General features: G+C 40.3%; 1 protein-coding gene across 1 annotated transcript in view; it reads left to right on the top strand.

Annotated features, from left to right (window-relative positions):
- The window catches only part of SPTLC2 (serine palmitoyltransferase long chain base subunit 2), a 117361-nt gene that overhangs the window by 27380 nt on the left and 64440 nt on the right, over positions 1–25541 (top strand). Inside the window, exons 2-5 of the mRNA XM_015418342.1 lie at positions 11083–11277; positions 15774–15928; positions 24406–24554; positions 25450–25507. Of these exons, the coding sequence (XP_015273828.1) occupies positions 11083–11277; positions 15774–15928; positions 24406–24554; positions 25450–25507 (557 nt within the window). The remainder of the gene's footprint in view (positions 1–11082; positions 11278–15773; positions 15929–24405; positions 24555–25449; positions 25508–25541) is intronic.

The following is a 25541-nucleotide window of genomic DNA, read 5'->3' as shown; positions in this document are numbered from 1 at the left end:
TTCAACTGAGAATGGGTGACATCTGATAACTGGAACCAATGTATTACTGTTTTAGTTCTTAAATTTCTAGCATTCTTGTTTTTGCCTCACAGTTCTTGTTAATTTTGAAATATTCTTGCACCCTCATAAATTATATTTTAATTTACTTTTGTGGTTATTTGCCTTCAGTTGGCCTCAATCTAAAGCCAGACTTTTAGACTGGGTGACAACCTACCAAGGTAATTGCTTTTGTGAGAAACTTGTTCTGCAAGCTTATCTTGCAGGGCTGACTTTCTTGTTTAGTCCTGGAAAGGTTGGAAGCTTGCCCTTTGGCTTCGAATTGTTAGGATAGTCTAAAGGGCTGTTGGTGGCTATCAGACTGGTGTGTTAGGAGTCACACCTCAGGTTTTTGTAATTTTGTGTCCTGCAGCCCTTAAACAACACTGCCGCCACCTCCTTTCCCGTGTGCTCTGGTACAAGGCTTTCCCACTGATACCTTGCCAGTCCAAAAGGGTCTCCACCCCAAGGTCACAGCTCTCTGCCAAGGGCATGAGCAGCATCTTTCCAGGGCAATACATCATTCTTTTCCTTCTCCACCTGTTACTGGTCACCAGAGGCTGCCACACTCACAGTGGATGGCACTTCTCTGTTTGGCATTAACACTAATTACTGTGTATCTGATTTCTGCTCTGCGTGAATAAATTGGAGCAAAAAAGCTGGGTTTGCATTCTCTGAGAGCCTTGGTTCCTAGGGCAGGCTTGGGGCAGCTTTGGTGCCTCTGATCCTCCCCTGTGGTGGGAAGGCTTGGAAAGATACTGTTGCTTGTTTGGATTCTCGGTGTGAAAGAGGTGGTGGTGCTCAGGTCTGCCTTGAAAGCTCCCAGGCTTTAACCCTGATGGGTGGGGCAGAGCAGGTCTGGGTTGTGGGTTCTTCAAAGCTCAGAGTCTTGAAATATACTTCTAAACTTCATCTCAAACCGCTTCTTGCCCAATTTCTGAAAGCAAGACCATGTAAAACAAATTGTTTACACAAATTGTTTACACAAATTGATGGCCCAATGCAAAAAAGTTACAACTCCAAAATCATGTTTTGTCCTGCTTGCGGGGTAGGGCAGGATAAAAATCCCAAAATAAAATAAATAAAACAATGAAAACTTTAAAAAAAATAATGTTCATGCTAGACTTGTCACATTTTTCTCTTTTGAAGGTAAGGGCACAAAGTCATAGGTTGCCTAGGGAACCAAAACACCTTTGGCCAGCCCTGCTTACTTAGATGGAAGTCTCATTGATTTCTGTTAGTTACTTCCTAGGTGAGTGTGCCCAGGATCATGGTCTTGGGGGGTGATTCTTTTAAGATCTGTAGCAATTGGAGAACATAGATTTCTCAAATATTTGTGAACAGTAACCAAATGTGTTTGAGAAGTCAAGGTGAGGTTTGTTTTGTTTGGGATATGCTCTATAGAACTCTGTTTCCATAGTGGTACTGTTTATCTTTGTTTTATATACCCAACCTGATTTATATAACTGCTGTTAATGTTTTTATGTTAGGCACTTGAGTGCAGGCTACAAATAAATAAGACTTGTGGGAGGGATTTCAAACTTTAGAGATCAATATGGTTGTCTATGAGCCAAATGCCTGAATCACTTGTTGGCTGGGATTGTTAACTTCATTTGAGATGGACAAGATGCTAGCTGGCCCCAGTTTACTCAGGCAATAAACCCATCACCATTCTCTTTTGGTAATCCTGCTATAAACTGGCAACAACTATGAAGTAATTGGAAGGGCAGAACAAATCTCAGTCTCAATAAAAGATTTTTCATCCCCTGGGCTGCATTATTCCCATGTCTGTTTGCCATCAACAGAAAACTAATATTGAATTTCATTGTTGGTACTGAAGAGGCAGCTGTATGAGCTATTAAGATGTCTTTTTGCAGAGATGATCTATTAGCTTCCTGGGCTTTAGTATTAGGTGTCCATTTGCCAGCTCACTTCTATGTAATACAAGTATAGATAACACACAAAGCAAAGCCTCTGCCACAACTGACCCAAAGCTCTGGAATGACTTTGCAGAGGAGGTGATGAGGAGGATTTTCTTTTTCTAACTTCATAAATGCTTATTTACTTACTGTATTAATAATCCACCTTCCTCTCTGAAAGCAGATTAATTTCAGAAAGTTGCTGACTTAAAGAATGTTTTTATTGCTGCCACTGTTTCTTCAGTCTATTTTATTTTAATTTTGTATTAATTCATGCTGTAAATTACCTTATGCTGTGGGGAGGCAAAGTACCAATATTTGAAACACGGTGGGAGAGGATAGTTGGAAAGAGTGGCCAGTGTTTTGCAGTAGGCTTGAAACTAGAGGAATGCTGTGCAGGAAGTCCATGTGCTACAGAGCTCCCTACACAAACTTTCTGTGAATGTCCCCAGACCCCTCTGATCACCGGTTCCCTTTCTCTCTTTCTAGGCTCTTCTACCTGACTAATAATCCTGATTTTGAAATCAGACTGCACTGTGTCTAGTAAATGGCTGCAAAGGCTTCTTATTTGTAGCTATTTTAAAGCATGGAATTTATGCAAGATTACTCACAGCCTTACGTAGTAGCATTAACCTCTCATCAATACTTTATAATCTGATAGGAAGCCAGATTCCCTGAAAGCCACTTATTTCTGTATGTTTCACTTTCCCCACCTTGTCTTCATGCTTGATTTGCATTTCTTCCTCTCTGCCACCCTCACCTTTCTCTAAGTTCACCCATGCTGACGTTTTAAAGTCAGGTCAAAAGTAAAGATATCAAATGAAAATGAGGACAGCTTTTTCCTCACATAAATGCAAGAAGGAAGAGAAATAATCTTTGTTGGCCTATGCCCTAAGAGAGTGCATTGACCATATTTCTGAGAGTTTATTTATTTATTTTGCATCCAAAGTAGCTTATAAACGATCAAGCTTATTGTAGGGGAGAACTGGGCAAAATACTTCAGATTCTTCTCTGCCAGCAAAAAAAGGTCTTAACGTTTGGCTAATCAGGCACATAAGATTACCCAGGATCTGGCAAAAGCTGACATTATGGGTAAGTGATGAGAATAATTAATTCGTGTTCTGCAATTGGTTAAGGAGCTGTTCAGCCTGATTGTTTGAAAAAGAATGTCATGGTCGTATTATGGGCCAATAGGCATAGGGTTGAAGTCCAAGGAATTAAGACAAACAGCTACTATTGTTCTACAGAGATATACAGCAATAGATGTTAAGTTTTGAAACTTCTGTAGTATACTCTCTGCCATGGTCTACTTGCTTATGTGGTCCTTATTGGACTGTCATTGTTAAACTACTTCCTCTCCCCTGAAGATTTCAATTTTTTTAAAGGCCCTAAAATGTCACTATATTGCAGTAATATTGTAAAGATAGTTGAAGCAGGTTTTCTAAATTCCCTTCTTGCTTGCTGTCTCCAGCTTGTTCCCTCACATACATAGGCCTTTCCCCCTGTTGTTGTTGTTCAGTCGCACAGTCGAGTCTGACCAGATCACGCCAGGCCTTCCTGTCTTCCGCCTGTACAGGATTAGCCCCCTCAAGCCAGTCCAGGGATGGGAAGGAACCCTGTACTTTTACAGTACATTAAACAACAAACCACGAGATGGTCTATACCCTCTCTGGTTTCCAGAACAATGTGCCACCAGAACCTCTTTTAACTAGTCCCTGCATTTCCTAAGGGAGAGATTCCAACCCTTAGTTAGCATCTGGGATTTAACACAATAGCAACTCTATCCAGAGGTGCACACTCTTACCAAGGTAGCATATGTGGTCAGGGTTAGGCACCAGGCTTAGACTTGGAATTCAGTTACAACATCAAAACCAATTTAGCAATAAGGAGGATCTTTATTCAATACAGAGCTTAGCATAGACTACCAGAGATTACAAAAATAACAAAGGCTAGGGCTGTTTGCCTTAACTAAACATTAATTATTCATAGTTACCACGTCAGGAGTATTCATCAGTCCAAGATAGTCCCAGTACCAAGGGATTTTGAAGGGAAATCCCATTTTTGCACAGCCATGTGCTCCAGTTCACCAAGCAACACTTAGTTGGCGTTTGGCATGAAAGTGTGAAAGAATGTGGGTTTATGGCATGGCTATTGAGGCCATGTGGCTTCACCAATTGGTTTGCAACAGGAAACAAGACACAGCATGTTATCAAAAGACATCACAGGAGAAGGCATGTGAATATAGAAGCAATATTTCTATACACCACCGTCCTCTGACATTTGCTCAATTTCATGTTTGTTGTATTTATGACACTGTCTAACCATCTCATCCTTTGTCGTCCCCGTCTTCTTCCCCCTATATCTCTGCAAAGGAAGGAGCTAGGAGGGGGATCAAACATATGGCCTGTGGGCTTGATCCAGTCTACTCAGGACTTTAATCTAGCCCATGGGTAGAACACTCCACTGCGATGCCCCACTAGATTCAAACGTTGTTCTGCCAGTTGAACATGTATGGAAGCACCCTTTAAATCTAAGAAAGAAGAGGGAATGCCATACATACAACCATATTTTTCCTCCCTTTTTTGCCAAAACCATCTCATCCTTTGTCGTCCCCGTCTTCTTCCCCCTATATCTCTGCAAAGGAAGGAGCTAGGAGGGGGATCAAACATATGGCCTGTGGGCTTGATCCAGTCTACTCAGGACTTTAATCTAGCCCATGGGTAGAACACTCCACTGCGATGCCCCACTAGATTCAAACGTTGTTCTGCCAGTTGAACATGTATGGAAGCACCCTTTAAATCTAAGAAAGAAGAGGGAATGCCATACATACAACCATATTTTTCCTCTCTTTTTTGCCAAAAAAGTGTATGGAGGTTGAGGCTTCTGCGTGCATGCATAGCTAAATGCTTTGTCCCTCTGTTGGTGTAAAGGAGGGGTGAGGAGGAGAAAAGCTGAGCTCAAGAACAGGAAGAGAGGTAAATAGGAAGAGCATGAGTGCATGAGCAGTTGTCTTTGCTTGTTCCACCATTCAGATAAGGGAGGGGAGGTGTGGCAAATCTTCCTCTATTAAAGGAGATCTGATCGCCTGGGTATGGGGGCAATGCTCCCTCTAATCTGTGGAGTCTTGTGAGCAAAAATTCTATTTTGTGAGCTACTGGCATTAAGGTTGTGAGTGAGCGATTTGGCTACAGCATAAATTAGTTTGCTCTGGATCCATTCTTCCTGAGCTAAGAAAAAATGTGTGAGCCGAAGGCTAAAAACTGTGAGCTAGCTCACACTAACTCAGCTTAGAGGGAACACTGCACGGGGGCTGAAATGATGAGGTTGATGTCCCCCCTCCCCCACTGCGGAAGCACGACCGGCTCTCTCCTACACACACAGTAGTATGCCTACTTACTCACATGGAAGTCCCCTGATTTCAACCATCTCCCCAGAATTCAACTCCAGCACACACTTCCCTTTCCAAAGAACTGAGAAGTGTGTCTGCAGGGCAGGGGGAAGAGGGAGCATTTTCTTTCTTTAGGAAAACCTCCACCCAGCAAGCCGGTTGGAATGGCGGGGTTTCCCTTTGGGAGGAAGGAGAGAAGGGTCGATCTGGCAAAGCAGTTCAAAACTGCACCGGGAAGCATGGAGAGAGTGGGCAATATCGGTAGGACTGCACTGGTGTTTGTGAGCCAGGATCACTTCCCAGGTGGAGAACTGCAAGTGCTACCCCAGAAATCTCCTTCTGGCTTTGCTTTCCTTTCCCAGTCCCAACCCGACATCTTTGCTCCTGTCTCCTGCTCAAGAAAAACAACTAGCAGCTTTACTGTCCCATGACTGGACTTTTGCAGAATTGGGAAGCCCTTGGCTGCCTCTTTCCGCAGCCTCCCAGCTAGTTCCGGCTGCGTGGCACCCTGATCTGCCCCTGTAAACTTAGGGAGGTGGTCAGTCCCGAGGCAAAAGCCTGTGCAATGTCACTTCTGCTTGCAGAGGAGGGAGCACTTATGTTCAAAAATACATTCTCTGTTAAGGGGGAAACTAGCACAGCCGGTAAAGAGCTAGGCTAGAACCTCTCTTGCTGTCTTTGAGGCTCTTAAGTGTAGTGCTCATTTTTCTTTCCAAAGGTGCTGGAGAAAGTGATCCAAGGGGTATTCCTCCTCATATTAGAGCAGTCAGTGCAGCTGTGGGATCAGACAGAACTGTGATGGTCAGTGTTTCCAAGTTTGCCTACCTCTGCTGTGGACTGAGTGTTGTCTTGACCTAGCTGCTTGCTTCAGTTTTCACATCTGTAAAATGGGACTAGTAGAAGCTGGCTGCATTGGTGTGTGTATGGTAGTGGGGGGTAAAACTCTTGGCAGAGAAGCTGCTGTACATTGTGGGCAGGGGTGCTTACTAAAAGTGCCTCCAGGAAAGGGACCAGGTTCGCTGTCAGGAAAATATGACCCAAGCCCCTCTGCTAGTGAGCCTCTTGGTTCAATTGTTAGCTTACATTCAGGTGGGCCGCTGTGTTCATCTGAAGCAGCAGAACAAAACAGTAGAACAAAATTAGAAGAAGTGTCCATGCTATTATGAGACTTTAAAAAAAATGTATATAGCAGACTTAGCAAGAAGGATAACCAAACTATTTGATGGAAATGTTACATTTCCTAGCGGCTGGACCCAAGGATGCAGGGAATAAGTCTATGCTGCTACAGGGAATTTACAGCTGTTTCTGTAGTATATATTTATTTCAAAGCTATGCATTATGTTAAAGTGTATCCTTTTGTTCATATTGTTATAGAAGAGGAAGTTCTTAATAGACGAAGTTGAGTTAGTAGTTTGCAGTATACGGTGTGGAGCTAGGCTGTAATAGGAATGTATCCAGGGGATGCCACTGAAAATGTGCATGTTTACATTTTGCACAGTTGTCATGGATAGGGCAAACTCACTTTTGTGAATCATGAATGGAAGAGCTGTCATAGAGCTTAAAAAGAAATCATTGTTGATTATGTACACTGTCTGAATGACCATGTTTTATTTAGTTGGCACCAATAAATATACATTTCATCCAGTTATTAAAGTTTAGTTTCCATTTATATTGTTTGCTTAGGTTCCAGGGACAGACTAAGCAGTAGTGCTGCATTTTTTCATGAATAGCCTTGATATGCTAAAGATGCACAATATGATAAGTCAGTTACTTAAAATAAACTGGGGAGATGATGGTTCCTTGCACCTTTCCCCCCCTGCTGCTGTGTGTAGTGACGCTCAAGCATCTTATGTGGATAGAATCTCCTCACATTATGGGAGATGTGTCTGTGTCCTCATGTATCTGGTGGCAAAAGATATCTGTGACTTCCTTTCAGGTGTGCACCCCACCCCTCCATTGCCTGAGCATTGAGAGCCACCACCATATGGTGGTTAGAGTGTTGGACTAGGATCTGGGGGACTTGGATTTGAGTCCCCACTCCGCCATGGAAGCTTGCTGGGTGACCTTGGGCCGGTCGCCCACTCTCTAGCCTAACCTACCTTACACAGTTGTTGTGAGGATAAAATGGAGGAGAGGATAACCATGGAGGAGAGGAGAAAAGGATGTAAGTTTCTTCAAGGCAGGTATAAATGAAGTAAATAAAGTACTCTTTGAGAAGGAACCTTGCCCTGGAAGACTTTTCAACTCAGTGGAGATAAGGGAAAACTATTGCTTTGTCTTGAGGCTGAGAGGAACATAGCCTCAGGAAATGAAATCAGATCGTATGACATGTGGGAGATGACCACATCTGAAGGGAGGGAGGAAGACTGCGTAAAGTGATTGTGTGGTTTTGTCCTCATTAGTTATGCTTTTGCTTGTAACTAGTACAGGCATTTCATGTGTAGCTTATTCTTGATAATCTTCAGGAATAGAGTTTTGTGGTTGCCCTTAAAACGTTGTATTGCTTTTAACTTAAACTAAAAGCCTGGAGCCAAACGGTACACTAGTTAGAGTTAAAATTCAGTCCAATCCCCCCATCTTCTGCTGTGTCTTGATCCTCATTTATTCTCTTATAAGTTGCTGCATAAATAGACGAAGCCACAGCTGGCAGAATTTCCTTTTCAGGATTTTGACAGTAGGCTTTGCAGCTCTGTGTGCCCTCGAGTCTCTCCCTTGCTAGCCCACTTGGTTCTGAGCAGTGATGCATAGCTCCTCCTCTCTCTGAATGCTCTATATGTAGTCTTGCCCCAGACCTATCCTTTCTTCAGTTCAGTGTCTCCATCACCTATTTATTGGGGGAGGGAACAGAGAAATATGTCACTTTTGGTATTCAATGTCCTGATTTTGTTTCATATAATATGATGGTAATAGAGTTACAAAACAGGACCCAAATTTTCTAACACCATCTAGAGGCCAGTGTAGGCCATGTCAAATCTATGTAGATAAAATAATTGTGTGGCCATGTTGATAAATCAAGATAGGTAAGGATCAGATTAACCAAATTTTTGTTGTATGTTGAGTTTACACTAAGGAGGGTTTCTGTCCAGAAATTTACTGTGTATTCTGAACTAGGGGGTCCCCTCAGTGCAATCATGGACAGGTGAGCTAAAAATATCAAGTGAATGATACAAATTTGATCATATTGTATATCCAGGAGCAGAATTTAGCAACTTTAAACATGTCAAACACTTGGATGGCACTGGAATGAAAATACATAAAGCAGATAAATGTGTTGGTCATTAAGTAGTTGTTCACTTCTGGTTTTACTGAAGGTAAAAATAGTTAATGTTAAACTTGTTCAGAAATCTAGGCCTTGGAATCCTACAGAGGATTTTCATGGACAGAAAGGGGGGATTTTTTTGCCAGTTCTGTTGCAGATCTGACTTTCCTTCATTCTGTATGTGGGGATTTCCTGTCCCCGGCAAAGGCCAGGTTAAACTGCACCTTCTCTAGTCTGGCTGCTGCCAGGACCCTTAAAGTTGTTACATGCCCCCAGTCTGGTTCTAGAAACAAGTTGAAAGCCCTAAAACTCCAATAATCAGTTGGTCATCTACCATAGCTGCGAAAATATATATTCATAACTGTTTAATCATGGAAAGGACAAGCTGCCATATCAATGCCATTCATTTATGTAATCTCTGCCAGTGTGAAGATATACAAAGCAGCCGAATACACTTTCAGAATCTTCAGTCTCTCCTTGGTTCCCAGTGCAAATTATGCTCAGAGCCTGCAGTAGTCTACTCTGAGTAACTACAAAAGTGTAACTTTTCCTGGTAATAGATGTGTTACCGCTACTGTACTCCATCTTATTGCTAAATGTACACTGAGAGCCCTGGCAGCAGCATCTGGGCAAACAGTGGCCTAGCAACCATGTCTGAATTTATGTCAGTGGCTGACTCCATAATCTACTAAACTTGTCTATGCTTGTATGGCGGTTAAAGTCATTGAATAATGTGGATAGAGGTGTGAAGACTTTGGGGGAAAAATGGAAAAATTCAGGGGGAAGGGGTGTGTGTGTGTGTGTGTGTGTGTGTGTGTGATATATATTGAGTGAAATGCTTTTAAAGACAAGGTGGGCATGCTGTAGATGTATACAGCTCTTAAATCCAAGATGCATTTCTGTACTTAGAAGGATACCTAATTTTCATAAGGGGAGCATGCAGGGTTTTTATTGCTTCTCAACAGTTGCATGCCTTCTGTTGTCCTTTTGACCTAATGTGGTTGACTTTTTCATCTCTCCTTCAAACCGGTAACACATTTACCCACAGACTGGGTGTCAAGGAGTCCAAAGCTGAAACCCTTGGGTCCCCAGGGCTGTTGCACACAAGTAACCAAACCTTTCTTTAATTTAAAAAAAATTATATGAAGTTTTATTTAATTGCTGTCAAAACAGAATATTTAATCTACAGGTAACACAATGCTCTAAAATCATACAGCAGACAAACAAGAAAACTAGCCTAATTATCGAACACATTTTCAAAACCTGCGTTAGATAGCACAGACCTTAAGCCCAAGAAAGTCAAAGGCCATAACTCATGCATGCTCTACATTGCTGTCTATTACAATAGAATGATATCTCAGTCCATCAGAATCCAAGCTAGCCTTCTTTCTCCAGGCTCTTAGCTCAATTATAGTTTTTTGGCCAAGCAGCATCAGGTGATGATGACACCCAATCAGGACACATTCTTGCTGGAACCCTCTAGAAAATTACCTCTTCACTCCTGATTCTCCCCTTCCCATCCCATGGACTGCAGGTTCTCATGAGAATCTAATGACTACATTTCCAGTTCTGGCCTTGAAGAGGATAAGGGCTGTGTAGGCCAAGAAGCCAATTAGTAACACCTGCAGGATGGAACAGGCCTGTTACCATTCACATTAACCCTTGAGGAGGGGCCCGGGTGGTTTGCCTCATACTGGTTAAAAAGTAGCTTACTGCCCTATCTTGCAGGAGGGATGAAATAGTTCAGAAGGAGATGGGGCATTGCAAACTTCGCTCTCTCTAATGAGGTAGCAAAACTTAAGGTATATGTGCTAAGACAGCATAGGGTGCATCAGCTTGCAGTTTTCTCTCAGGTATTGCGTATATTGACAATTCTGCTTGTACAAAACTAAGGTGTTTATAACTTTAAAATTCCATAACTATGTTAAATTTTGCAATTTTATATGCCAAGTAAGTTGCATTTATTTCAGTTTTACCAAAAAAAATTTTTTTGGGGGGGCGTTGTTGTTGAAGAAGAATGCTTTTTTCCCTATGGTTTCAAAATTTCCAGAAATCTTACTTCTCTAAATGTGGCCAAGGAGTCTGACAAAACTGTTCAGCTGAATGTGTATTGGTTTCTCTTCTGGAGTCTAATGCAAAGACTTAGAAGAACCATCACTTGTTAGTTCCCCAATCATTTTCAGGGGAAGCAAAATCTCTAGTTAGATCCATTATGACTTCTCAAACTCTTGTACTTTTCACTGAGAGCAGCATAATCTGCCATTGCAGTCCAGCTGGGAGGAAGAAATAACATAGGAACTTAAGCATGTGGTAGTATGGTGGCAACAGCTATTACTTGGCTTCAGGAAAGGCTGCTTGGTGAAACATAGGTTTGCCAGCTTAAGGTTGGGAAATACCTGGAGATTGGGGTGGGGGTTGTTAAGTTGTTAGGAAACTGATGGTTTCTACATGGTTTTTTAATACATTTTCTTTTGTCCTAGAATCATCACATTGCCCACAATGGAGCCTTGTATAAACGACCCTTCAATGAAGCTTTTGAGGAAACTCCAATGCTGGTTGCGGTGCTGACTTATGTAGGCTATGGTGTCCTCACCCTTTTTGGATATCTTCGAGACTTTTTGCGGTACTGGAAAATTGAGACATGTCATAATACAACAGACAGAGAAGAACAGTTGGTAATTGTTTCGAAATACATACTTGAGGGTATGGGGTTGGAGATTAACCAGCTCACAGTAAAGGAGACCAAATTTGTTAGTAATCAGCTAGATATCTATTCACAGGATAGGAGCTATTGTTAACTCATGCAAGTAAACAACTTGGTTAGAGATGTGAAGACCTGGGTTAAAAAACCTGGAAAAATTCAGGGGTGGGAACCTTTTCCTGATAACTTTTTTCCGATTGTCCAGTGGAAAAAAATGGATATTCTATAGGGTTGCCAGGTCTGGGTTGGAAAATGCCTGGAGACTTTGGGGGTGGATCCAGGTGAGAATGATGTTTGGGGAGGGGAGGGACCTCAGCATGGTACAATTCCATAGAGTCCACCATTTAAAGCAGCCATTTTCTCCAGGGGAGCTGATCTCTATCAGCTGGAGATCAGTTATAAAAAGCGGGAGATCTCCAGACCCCACCTGGAGGCTGGCAACTCTTAACATTTTATGGGGCACTGAAAAAAAGACTTCAGTAAAACAGTGAGTGGAATGTTTTTTACCCAGAATGTGTAGGAAGAAGTTTTCATGGAAGGCTGTTTACAGGGTTAGATGATAATATCTGCATACTGTAGGCATCGCAACATCTATTATTTAGATGTGGCTAGTTTTGTCCACATTAATTTGCTTTAGTGTATATGATGATACAGTATTGAAGAGTTTGGTCTTTTCCATATTAAAGCTTAACTGGATATCCCAATAGGCTGTTAACCCTGTTATGAATTAATGAAACTGTTTCTGTCCAAATAACCCATTTTCTTTTCTTCAGTACAAAATTTATAGTTTCTGTTTTCGATCTTGAATTTCCCCCCTACCTCTCAGATGTCAAAAACTAAAATACACATGCTAAGGATGCTGCTTTCTGTCTTTAGTATTGGGTATATTTATAAATTTTTTTATAGATGACTAAGATTTATAAATTAAATTTTTTCTAAATATAGAAAATAGTACAGCTTTATATGTTAATTAAGGGGTTTTCTGCACATGCAACTTATTACTGCTTTTCTTGGCACTTCTACTAACAGTGGAATCGCATTGAGCACAAGGGTTCCACACGTTTTCACTCCCTTATTTTTCCAGTTGCCATGTTGGTCTATTTTCTTACAGACGTGCCTTTAAAAAAAGATTTTTGAGCTAGGGTGCTGTTATCACCAGTGGCATCATAGTGCCAACATCCCTTTTTTTGTTTTGTTTTGTTGCACATGCACCATATCAGTATATTGACATACTGCTAGAAGAGGGGTTAGGCATGCACATATCTGAGAATCACCATATTTTTCCTGTGGAAAAAGGCCTCTCCTTCAAAAGTTCACCCTAGTATTTGGACGTTTGGGGCTGCAAACTGGTATTAAAATGTTTTCCCAAACAGAAGGTAGTCAATTGCTTCCCCATCTAGTCAGCTGTTTTCAAGCAGCCAGTACTTAATGTTTAGTCATGTAAATGGTGCTAATGGGCCGAGAACAATGAAGAGGGGCTGTTCTGTGACACTCTCATCAGAACAGAAAGTGAAAACAAATACCCCCAAACCCATACAAATCAAATTAGGTTTGCCAGGTCCGATTGTCCTGGCAGTGGGTGGGAGGGAGCTGTCTGGGACTGTGGGGGGCAGGGCGACATTGCTGCATTCCACAATTTCTCATGGAAGTGACTTCATCATGCTGGGGACAGTGTGCATAGACACTCTTAGCATTTTGGCTATGGTTACCATAGAGCTTTTTGGCCAAAAAGCTAGAGTGCCAACGTGTGACGTCCCCGATGTGATGATATCACTTCTGTGCGATGTCACCACATCAATGTGCAAGAGGCATCTTTGAGTGGCTGGCGACAGATTGGACCCCTGAAGATTGGGGGATGCCCTGGCCAGACCAGGGTCTGGCACCCCATATCAAATTCCCATGAATAATAATAATAGTAATAGATTGGATTTATACCCCGCCCTTCACTCAGAGACTCAGAGCAGCTTACAACCTCCTTTCCCTTCCCCTCCCCACAACAGACACCCTGTGAGGTAGGTGGGGCTGAGAGAAATTTTTTAAGAGCTGCCCTTTTAAGGACAGCTCTGACAGAACTATGGCTTGCCCAAGGTCATCCAGCAGCTACATGTGGAGGAGTGGGGAATCAGACCTGGTTCTCCCAGATTAGAGTCTGCACACTTAACCACTACACCACACTGGGGGGAGGGCTGGACATCAAGGCACAGGTATGTTTAGGGTTGCCAGATCCCAACAACGCGACAGCAGGGGGTGGGAGGGAACTTTCTGGGAGCAGGGTGGAGCATTGCAACATGCCTATGTCACCAGGAAGTGACGTAGGCATGTTGGGGCAAAACTGTAGAAGTGACCTCACACCACCTGACCTCGGGCAAAACTGTATGGTAGAATTAGTTACAAATCATAGGCTGCCCAACGTTCTCAACTTGTCTACGTCACTTCTGGGTTTCATTGCATGTTGCAGTTATTTCCAGATTCTTGGAGATAAGAGGGGGTAATTTGGAGAGGGGAGGAGCGCCTGAAAGCAGAAGACCCCTACTCAGACCAGGGGGTCTGGCAACCCTAATTAGACTTTCCTGCAGACCTTCCCCATGCAAGGAAGAAAATTCCTTCTTTCTGTGGGGGTAATATCAAGAGGGCCAAATTCACTGCCCCAGGAGGTGACAGCAACTACAAACATGGACAGCTCCAAGAGGGAATTAGATAAGCATATGGAGCAGAAGTCCATCAGTGGTTATTAGCCACAAGGTATAGATAGGATGATTTGCTCCTGCTAGTTAGTGTAAGTTTGCCCTGGAAAATTGGAATTTTTCCAGAACAGTTTAAGATGGCTTGTTTAAAGAGAGCAACTTTTTGCAACTGATAAAACTGGTTTCACTTTCGGTGAAAAAAAATTAGCTGGATTCTATGAACGCGAAGGAATTCCACTCACGGTATGGATTTTCCTGCTCTCTCACTTTTCTGGAAGTCCCTCTGCCTACAGAAAAGCTGCTCCTGATGTTTGGGGTGGGGTGGAACCCCTGGGAAGCAGTGTGGAAGGCAGTATCTCAAGAAGTCTGCAGAAATCAGACCCCTCCTTTGTTCAAGCAGAAGTGCCTAGTACACTTGGTCGGATCTGTTACCTGTTATCTGTTTGAGTTCTTTGTTTCAACACTCCTTAACACAAGAGAGTTGTCAGGAAAAAAAGATTAATCTGAGCCACAATTGTAAAGAAATCACAGCTGCTTGCATGTAGCTTTCAGAAAGAAGTGAGATAGGCTTGAAATGACTTTATTGAAAATGTATTCTCTGCTTGCATAAAAAAAAATTGCAAGCTGCCAACAGCTTCTCAGGATAAGAAAGATTATGTTAGGTGTTTAAATGATAAAGTTCTTGGTTTGACTTTTGATATATAGGTATATCTGGCTTATACTGACATATTTCCCCTTGTAGTAACTCAGTGTTAACTAGTCCAGTGTTGGAACTTACCATGTGCTTGCTTATCTAGAAACAGTAGTTGTTGCACAATACTTGAGCAATTGATTGGTAAATGGCTGTACAGGTGCTACAGCTTGTCTCTCGTAGTCATACAGGCCCTTTAAAGATAAAAAAGAGAGAAGCTGAGCTGTGTTTGTAGCTGTCTTTCTCTCACCAGATTCATGTTCTTAAACAACAACAAAAAGCCAGCATAGTCCTAGCTCAGTCAGGCTGTAAGCAAGGCTCTTGGTCTGCCTTGGTGAAAATAAATAAGGTTCATGCTCTCACATGGTGGTGGCATAAATATCTTTGCTGTTGTTTTGTCTTGGGTTCCTTGGGTAACCTAGTTTCAAAAGAAGTGCAGTGTGGAATCAGTTCTTGTACTCAGCGTCCTGCTATGGAAGGAAGTTCGTAAATTCCTTGCTGCCATTTTCCTTGAAACCAATAACTTTTTATAAGTCTATGGGAAATACGTTCAGGGCAATAGGGCTGTCTCTTCTGGTCCCCTTGTCTGCCTTTAATATAGAACAAGTATGGTATACTGGAAAAGGGTATAGGACAGTCAGCTAGTGCAAGGATGGATGATCCCCCCCACCCCCCCTCTCAATTTTGTAACTAGTTATTTTAACAAGCCTATGTACAATTAAGGTTGAAATAATGAGCTTCAGACCCCTAAACTCACTGAGTGGTTTTGTAAATACTCCAGTGTTGCGGACTCAGACACATAAGGTTTTCTGTGGGGACAATGGGGGTATACATGAATGAGATAGCGTATGGATTGGTGGGGGTGGTAGGAAAAACTAGGAGTCACATGGGTATATCAGTTGAAGATTCTAGGTGGAGTGTGCATGGAAGAACTACACTGTCTTAAAGCATTCTATAAGATCTAGGAAGAAAATCTTGCATCAACAATGAGTAGAAAAATAGTTTAAAATATATTTTATTACTGTCTCTAATATAAGGGGTAGGGAGATTTTAGGCATGACCTTTCAATCATTTTTAATGCTCTCTGTTTTTCAGGATTTTGTCCCTTTGTACCAGGATTTTGAGAACTTCTATACTAGGAATCTGTACATGCGCATTAGAGATAGCTGGAACAGACCAATCTGCAGTGTTCCTGGAGCCAGGGTAGACATGATGGAGCGGGTTTCCCATGACTACAACTGGACCTTCAAGTGAGTAAAAGGTTTTCAGAAAGCTTGCAGGCACTTTATCTGTAGAGGACACTGCCAGGAGAGAAGCTGATGATCATAAAATGTTTTTAGACCATAACATTTTAGACAATTTCTGCAGTGCAAAGTTATAATTGCACCAGAACTGCACTAGAATCTTTCTTGCTTTGATTTGCCATCTCATGTTTGCTGTAAAATACCATCCTACTATCAAGATCAATGTCGGTGCTTGCCCTTTTTCTATGTTGCCTTGTCAAAGGTTGCAGCTGGTACATACTTGGATCCTATAGAACAGCTGGAAAAGCATCCAGCTTAGTGATGACTAGCAGTTCAGGCAGGCGTGCCAGAATTACACAGTAAGAACTAGGACCAGACTGTTTTGCACTGATGCTACTGTGTGTGGGATGTAGGAGCAAAAAGTGTCTCATGCCATAGTAAAATGCTCTGTAGTGGAGCACTCCTTCTGTGAGGAAAACAGTGTTGAGGAAGGGAGGAATATATCTCGGAAAGGATTTCTATCTAATCTACTGGCCCAGGATGTGAGGCAGCAGTACAGTATTGGCGAGTCAGGCAGAAATTCAGGTTGCATTTATGTTGTAGCCCAGTCAACCTGCTCTTGTGAAAACCATACTTCAAATGCCCATTACTGGGTCAGTTGGGCCTCCCATGCTTGAGGATTTGTAGCATATGGGTTCTCCTCTCTTATATATGTTCAGAAACGTCTCACTTTGAGAGGCCTCAGTACTACGAGTTTGCTTAAGTCTGTATAGAATATCTTGTAGTATTCCTCTTGAGAATGGCTAAAACAAAGCCAATCAGAATTAAAATCTGCTCATAGTTTTGTTTTTGAGATAGTACGAACCCTCTGCATCTGTAATTTTATTTGGTGTTGGTGTCAGCATGTGAAATATCTTGACTGATCTTGTTTAGTAGGATTACTATTAGATGGCTTTTCTTGGAACTGAACTAAATGAACAGGGTTGGTTCTCACTGTTGCATTGTTATTTAAGAATACCATTGCTTTTAAGATCACTGGCATGTGTGTGTTTAAAGAAAGTAGCTTATCTTTTTGCTGCTGTTTAGAAGAGTTACTGGCTTCCAGATGCACTTCCTTTGTGTGCCTGGAGGATATCCTGCTTTAGGGAGCGACAAGAGGTGGTGGTCATCTATAAACATGGAGGAAAAAAGTCTTAAAATTACCAGGGAGAAATGCCTTCTATACTGTTTTGTAATTCTTAAAAGAGCTTTCATAGAACATCTGCTAATCCATTGTCTTAATTTGCATTTATTTAAGCAAAATATGTGAAATATGTTGAAAGATGCAGGAAAAGTTCACTTAGAGATGAGTCTCGTAACTGTGAGAGAAGCCTTGCTGAATAAGCAAACTGTGATACAGTGAGGAGTATTGGTCTCAGCTGTTTCAGCATGTGAAACTTCTAATGGTTCTCTGAGCTGTGGCCAAAGCCATTCCAGCAATCAACTTGCAATCAGTGGGACTTCCATATTTATTGTACTTAACAGCCACTCCTTCTGTTCCAGGTCACAAGATGGTTTTTATTATGTTTATTACAAAAAATGACATGTGGAAGAAAACTATTTGAACACACATGCAAATTTAAATCAGTTTAGCCTATATCAAAAACTTCCCAAACAACCATATACAAATCATATTCCATTAAACAGTAAAAGGTATTCATTTTTGAATAAACTCTACCTGAATAAGCATTTTTTCCTTAGATGTTTATACATTGAAACTTTATCCATAAGTATATTAAACCAAATTTTTACTAACCAAATGATACTTTTATTTTCAACCAGTATTTTTCTATAAGTAATTTCACTACCACTATTAGATTACTGAACACAATAAGATTACTGAACAACTTTTTTGAAGAATGTCCTAGCAATGTCAACATTGAGCACCATGGCACCTTACAATCCTTAATTTCACTAGTTCTGCATGTACCTTGCCAGAACTTTTTCACATGCAGACAATCCCACCATGTATGCAGGAATGTCTGTCTTGTTTGAAAGCAATGCCAGCATTGAACCTACCATTTCTGTTGTTTTATTGTTACTTTAAAGATTCTTTCTAGAATCTTTAGTTTCTTTTTTTTAACATTTTTTTAATTTCCAAAACTACAAAGAAATAAGGAGGGGGAAACTACAAACTACAGGAGAAAGTAAAGATAACCCCTAAAAACCGAAGAGGTGGTGGTCATATAATGGTTACAATATAGCTTTAAATCAAAAAGAGTTATTTGTTACATTTGAGGTGATTATTAAGTTCGCTTATATGCTTCAAGTCCAGATACACAAGAACAATTATTTAAGAAACCCCCCAGCAAACTTCAGGAAAGCTTAGCATCTCATGTTTTGTCTCTTCTTTCCCTCAATCGATATCCTTGCTTGGGGGCAGCCGCCCCACGTTCCAAGTCCGAGTCTTCTTCAGTAGGTGTTTCATCTTCACTTCCCTTATCCTCATCGTCTTTCCCATTGGTCCAAGTTGTTGCTGCAAGAACATTCTATACAGTAGTTTCAAGCTGTTCGCTTATGCCACATTAATTGAAGTATTCAGTATATCATTATAAATGTTTGATCTGAAATCTCTTGAGCCATATCTAGTTGCCATTTTGTTTTGTAATGGGGCTGTTTATATTTTAGAGCCATAAATACTGAATAAATGTTACCCAGAAAACTTTTTGATTTTGTAAAACATGCCAATTTTGTTCTAAATTAATTAATGGCCTAAAATATCAACTTTAGATGGTTTATTTTAGATGAAATTCTTTATTTTTATTAGTGTACCAAACAAAGGTCTATTATTTCATTTTTGTCAGTTTAGTTAGGTATGTTTATTGGAATAAATTATAAACATAACAAAAGAAAGAAAATAAGTATGTTTTTAGAATTACAAAAACAGGGGTGGAAAATGGTCAGTAAAATGAGTAAAAGTCAGTTTTTTCATCTTGGTCAGTAATTTGTTAGTTTTTTAAAAAATTGGTCAGTAAAGTCAGTATTTCTTTGATTTTTGTGAAAGCAGTTTGTGGGGTTTTTTTTCATTACTGCATTTGGGGGAAACATGATGACTTCCCAGTGAGAAGACAGATTGTTTTTAGTTCAGTTATGAAGTACTTTAAGGACTTTGTTCCTAAGAGTAAAAGTGATTTGGTGAAATCTTCCACAATGTATAGAAACATAATTAACCTCTTAAAACACGAGACAATGAAAGCAGAGGTGATTTTTTTTGCATGAGTGCCCGCTTATTTACAAAGTTCATTGGAGTGTTTCAGAAAGAAGAGCCTTTGGTGCATGTTATGCACAGTGAAGTAAAAACACAAGAGTTTGTAAGAGTTCAGCACAGTTGTCTCTTGAAGCCTTCAGTGATGAGCACTACATACCTGTGAGAGAAGTAATCAATGAAAGTAGAATCTGTGGTGAACTAAAAAAACTTTCTGAAAAGGAACAGCTACTCTTTTAAACAGGAACAAATAAACATTTCATAGCAGCCTGCAAACACCTTTTACTCCACTCATCTTTGGACAAGCCCATCTTCAGATATCTTAAATGTTTAGCTCCAGCACAGAGGGTCAAGGAAGGAACCCACAAGGATATAATGAAAGTAGCAGCAGCACTCCCGATGGATATTCCAGTGGACATGATTGCGGATTAATGGAAACTTCTTAAGACTTGAAGATGAAACTGCCAGTGAAACTTGCCGCATAGATACATACTGGAATCAGTTCTTTGAAAAGACACACCCATCTGGAGATCCAAAATTCCCACTGGTTACCAAGGTGGTGAAAGTAGCATTAACATTATTGAATGGTAGTACGGACACAGAAAGAGGGTTTTCAAAAACTGGATGCATTTTGAGCGAAAGGGCCTGGATGTCAGAGAGAACTTTGAATGCCCACATAATTGTCAAAAAACCCCTTTATATAATGTATATGAAAACGTATACCATGTTAATATCACACAGGAGCTTTTATAGATGGCAAGAGCAGTTCAAGTTCATTACAAGTAATATTGTGATGAACAGTGTGTCATTAAAGAGGAGTAAAACAAAAAAGAAAAGAAAGGGGGGAAAGGCAGAGGAGTTAGAAAGGTTCAAAAAGATAGACAGTGAAAAGGATAGTATACAAGAGAAGGAAGCAAAAAAGCTGAGACAACAGAATGAGAAGAGGATGACTGATCGAACGTTGCTAAATGATGCAACCAAATGTGTAAAGGCGGCTGCTGAGAAAAAGGATATGGCGGGATCCAACACAGCACAGCTCATGCTAGAAGGAGGGGAGAAAGCAATGGAAGAAGACACAAAGAAAAAAATGCTTGCGGATGCAGTGCAGAAACGGAAGAGTTAGTTAATAACTCCTTTTTTCATCAAAAACCCAAAGATAATGTAAAAGCAAAGACAAATCTTACCTTACAGTAATTATATTTTGTTGTCATAACGATTACTTTGTGTGGTTTTTAATGTTTTGCTGTTTTATTATCTACAGTATGATTATTTTTAAAAACAAATCTTGTTTTGCCTTAAATTTTGTACAATAATGAAAACATTCAGTAAAAAGGTGTGCAATCCTTTTCTCTGGATCACATCTGACTATGGCGCTGGCGGAGGCCAGATAATCATTTTTAATGAAGTTTTAGTTTTACTTTTAAAACACTATCTTATCAATAGGTTGACATTAAATTGTTCAGTAATTTGTCATTTTTTTGTCAGTATTTGGTCAGTTTTTTTGGAATTTTGGTCAATAAAATCAGTATTTTTGACCCTCTGACTAGTTTCCACCCCTGCAAAAAGTTAAGTTCCCCATCAGAGGATTTTACCTTACGTTCCCGAATTTTCATAGCAATTAGATGATACCTTTATACTAAACAAGTAATATATTTATTTGTTAAATATGTTAAATATGAAAGTAACAAGTTCTGGTCCAACAGAAGATATAAAACAAGCCTGTCATCGGGATAGCCATGTAAATTTTGCAGAAGAGGACTAATTAAAGAATCCCGCAGTTTTACATAGAAGTCACAATAAAGCAAAACATGGGATACAGATTCCAGATTTCTGACCCTACGTGGACAAAGTTTTTCATGATAAGGAAGTCTGCAAATCTTCCAAACAGAACTGCTGTGGAGAAAGCATTAAATCTTGTGAACATAAAAGCTCAAATAATTGAGGAGATGTTAAATATGAAAAATAAGATGCTAGAACCCCATGATCAGGTTTGATACCAAATTCCAGCGGGGAGCATGTCCTGTTTGCTAAAGAGCAAAGAGTTTGTTTTTCAATATCCAAAAGTCTGTTTCAATGATCTAAAAGCTTGAGATTCTTCTAACATAGAGAATCAAGATGGATACCATCAGTATACTGTATTTTCCTCAAAATTAAACGTGACCAATTAGTTAGGGAGGAATCAGTGTGGTACAGCGCATAGCTAGGGAATTCTGCCCTATAATGGAGGCATAGCCAAAATTAAAGGGTTAGGAGCCAAGCTCTGGTCTCTAAAAGGCTATGCCTTGTTTCCAGACACATGGCCACATAGCGTACTCAGTTTGGGACCCCCAAAATACAGCACAGAAATGTTGCCTGAATTTGTTCAACACATTGGTTGAAAGCAGTAATCCAAATGAGAATCCTGTAAAGCTATTGGGATACTGATTTAGCATTGAAAACACGAATAGCTGCAGGTACTTATTGGCCACCCTTCACATAAAAGTAACGTGCAACAGCAGACATACTGTACTTAGCCAAATTAATTGCTTGTTTCCGCTGTGCTGTCCAACTATGATTATACAAAAAATTTACTCCCAAATATAAAATGCTTTACTTGTTCAGTGTCATTACCTTTAATGCACTAGTTAAAATATCTCCAGGTCCTCAAAAACACCATGATTTTTGAATTCTCAAAATTAATAGATTGGTCTCACAATGGGATACAAATGCAAGTAAAAGACACCACTTAAGTCCCTTCTTAGAGTGAGATAACACTACTGCATCATCTACGTATAGTAATAAGTAGACAGAGTGAGGGCCAAGTACAGGAAAGTGTCCATCCACCACTTGCAGAGTAGGAGCTAGGTCATTCATAAATAAGTTGAATAAATAAGGAGCCAAAACGCGTCCTTGTTTGACTCCCTGATTAGAAGGAATGTTATGTGTTACCCAGTGGATGGTATCAAACTTGACAGCTAGTGGAAGAATGTAATTTTTGTCTTATCTCCTCCCTGATTTTCTAAAAACTATGACTTGTTTAAACCAGCAGCTATCCAGTTTATAATTAATTTATTTTCTCAGTCTATCTAAGTTCTTCATTCAGAGTGGCACAACTAGAGAGAGATCTGATGCCAGCTAGTTTCTAAATTTGTCCTATGTGAAAATCAACACTTTTCTAATTAAGCTTAATTCCAGATCTAGTTATAGTTGTTCAACTTCTCAAGCCATAACCATGATGCAAGAGGTAACGCCAAATTTATTGGCTCTGGCTCTGACCTGGATGGCCCAGGCAACCTGATCTCATCAGATCTCAGAAGCTAAGCAGGGCCAACCCTTGTAAGTATTTGGATGGGAGACCTCCAAAGAATACCAGGGTCGGGAGGCAGAGGTAGGCTATTAAGCCACTTCTCTGAATGTTCTCCATGTCCCAGTAGGAGTCGCCAGAGGTCACCATGACTTCCAGGTACGGGCACACCCACCCACACATGCACGCACGCACACACACAAAATGCAAAAATACCCTCAAAATTTTATTTGCTCTGTTTTTCAAAATACTTCAACTTTCCTTTCCTAAAACCAGCACATAATGGCTGCAGATTTAAAGACATGATAATATCTAAGAGGCTTCATTTTTTTCTGCGAAGCAAACCCCTATATATCTTATACTTAAATGTTGCAAATTTGACCCTAAAATTTGTTTTCTGTTGCTGTGTTTTCCCCTCATCTGCTTAATTGACTCCTAAGAGTACCAAGTTGGATTGTCTTAATAACTCAAAATCTGACCAAACTGCAGAAACTTATTAAATATTAGACAAGGATTTGTAGGGTTTTGTAAAGTAAAAACTCTGCTGTGCCCCATGCTCCAGTTTAAACAGAGGCAACTGAGAGCCTTTTGCTAAGACGCTTGCTTTAGGAGTGCTCTGGTACTTTTTAAAATCCATTCATAAAAGTGTTTTCCAAAATCAAATGCTATCAGTATCTGTTTTGAGAATAACCAAGATAATCCAAACAATGTTTTTTGGCATCTATAAAGTAGAATACTGTAGAGACCTTAGTCCCTTGTACAAGGTTTAGATATCATCTTGTGTTCTACGAAAGTTGTCTCCATTAAAATCCAGTTTGGTCTAAATTAATATATTAATCTGTTGACCTATATATTGAAGTTTATTTAGGCTTTTTGCTAAAATGGCTGTAAACATTTTACAGTCATTGTTTAGTAATGAAATAGCCTTATAAGAAGATGTAGAACTTAAATCTTTACCTTCCTTCGGAATCAAGACTGTATTAGCCTCTGTGACATTGCTTTGGTATGGCTTGAATGGGTCTTGTTATTCTGGTGTGGTGGTAACTAAGTGCTCGTGCGTGTATGCGTGTGCAACCCTGAGGCCTTTTCTATTTTGGTGGCGAAAGACCACACTTAATACAATACCACTGCACTCTATTTAGTCGCATGGATAAATCATGCCACTCTAACCCATCACTATTTGATTATGAACTGGTCTATTAGTGTTTTGTAATTCACTGGATTTTGGCCACCTGTGAAGTAAATAATTGGTGCCGTTTACACCTGCTAGTTTACAGTTTATGGACTTTTACCATGAAGACCTCAATCTGCCCTCTAGATTCCCTTTACCCAGGAATATTTAGTTTGAGAGCTTACAAATCAGTGTGTACCCCTCCAGGCCTCTATACCCAGTCTGCTTCTTCCTGAAGACAGACTATGAAATAGGGTTACCTTTAACCTGCCTGTTAGAATTTCTATATCCTATCTGAGAGAAATTACAGTTAAATGCTGTTTTTCTTCTTTTCAACTCCTTCACTTCTGTCTTAGAGAGTTCTGGGGGCCTTGATTGGTTATTTCTGACTTCTCCATTGCACCAACAGGATGCAAAAAGGATTTGGCTGGTGAGGGTACAGACCTAAACCTGTCCACCACTCTGCTCAGGAACCCACGCCAGTCTTATAAAATGAGTCATACAGTCTCTTCAGATATGGTGCTAAAATTTATTAGAATAATAATTGGATCCTGGAATTCTGTTGATATTCAGTGGTTTTATAACCTCTTATTTCCTCCAACAAGAGAGATTGATCTTTAAAAAGACTATTAACTGAGGGAAGATGATTTTTGAACCCTTGACACTTAAAATTGGTTCACAGTGTATTTTCCAAAAGGAACTGATTTGCATTTGCAGCCTTCAGTAGTAGTTTATATAGCTGCTTTTGTTGAGACTCCATCTTAACATGCTGTGTTAAAATACAGGTACACAGGGAAAGTGATAAAAGATGTAATTAACTTGGGGTCCTACAACTATCTTGGATATGCACAGAACAATGGACCTCTCAGAGAGTCAGCAGCTAAAGTTCTAGCACAGTATGGAGCTGGATCATGCAGCACAAGGCAAGAAATGGGTAAGTTCAAATGGAGGCATGACCTTCTGATAATGAAGTCTAATATCACCCATGCTGGCTTGGATACACCAGAGGATTTCCACAGAATGAAGGGACTTCTGTCAGCAGAGCAGAACTTCGTTGTCTCTCTTTTTCCATTGCAGTCCCAAATGCATGTGTCTTAGAAGTATGTGTCTTAGAAGATGGGAACCCCCAGAAACAGCATGAGGGGGTAGTCAGAGGTCTGCAGCAAGCCCAGGAGTATTTGCTAAAATCATGCCCTTCTTTCTGTTAGAAGAAATTCTCTGGTGGATGTAAGCCATTACATAGCAGTTTTCTTCTTCTTTTCCTGAAGCGTTTACAAAATGCTCATATCTCCCCCAAGACTCATGTTGCTGGGTTTATTTCCAGCTAAAGTATCAAAAGGAGTTGATTTATTCTCATGGCAACGACATGGTTAGAGAGAATGCATGAATGGAGGCCCTTGGGGTCCTTATAATTCAATTCACTCAAATATAGACTATAGCATGCAGAGAAGTTTACTGTCAGTTAGATTTGATTAAGGGCCTCAGAACCAAATTTCTTATTTTACATGTATCAGCTTTGTTCCTAAACAGATTTGGAGGCCCCAGGCCAGCTGCCAGATTGTCATATAAAATTCTTTGCTGTCTGTTTCTGAACATTATGGCCTGTTGTTTTTTAATACTGTAACCAGTAATGTAATTTTGTTTAAATCTCTTCCCTGTTTTGTTTTTCTCCTGTTTTTGTTTGTCAGGTTTTAAACTGAATTCTAGCAAACATTCATGCACATTCTCCATTCAACTTGCATATACTGCTTAACAGTAGAAAGAAACATCTCAGCACACGTTTAGCCAGCAGTACCTCATTAATTTTGACTTTGTTCTCTTATGTGCAGGAAACTTGGACAAACATGAGGAGCTAGAAAGATTAGTGGCTAGATTCCTTGGTGTAGAGTCTGCAATGACATTTGGAATGGGATTTGCAGCC

Source organism: Gekko japonicus, unplaced genomic scaffold (assembly GCF_001447785.1).
Source record: "Gekko japonicus isolate JY-2015 unplaced genomic scaffold, Gekko_japonicus_V1.1 scaffold3, whole genome shotgun sequence".
NCBI lineage: Eukaryota > Metazoa > Chordata > Lepidosauria > Squamata > Gekkonidae > Gekko > Gekko japonicus.
Note: the sequence above shows the minus strand (reverse complement) of the source record. Positions and strands in the feature narration are given on the sequence as shown.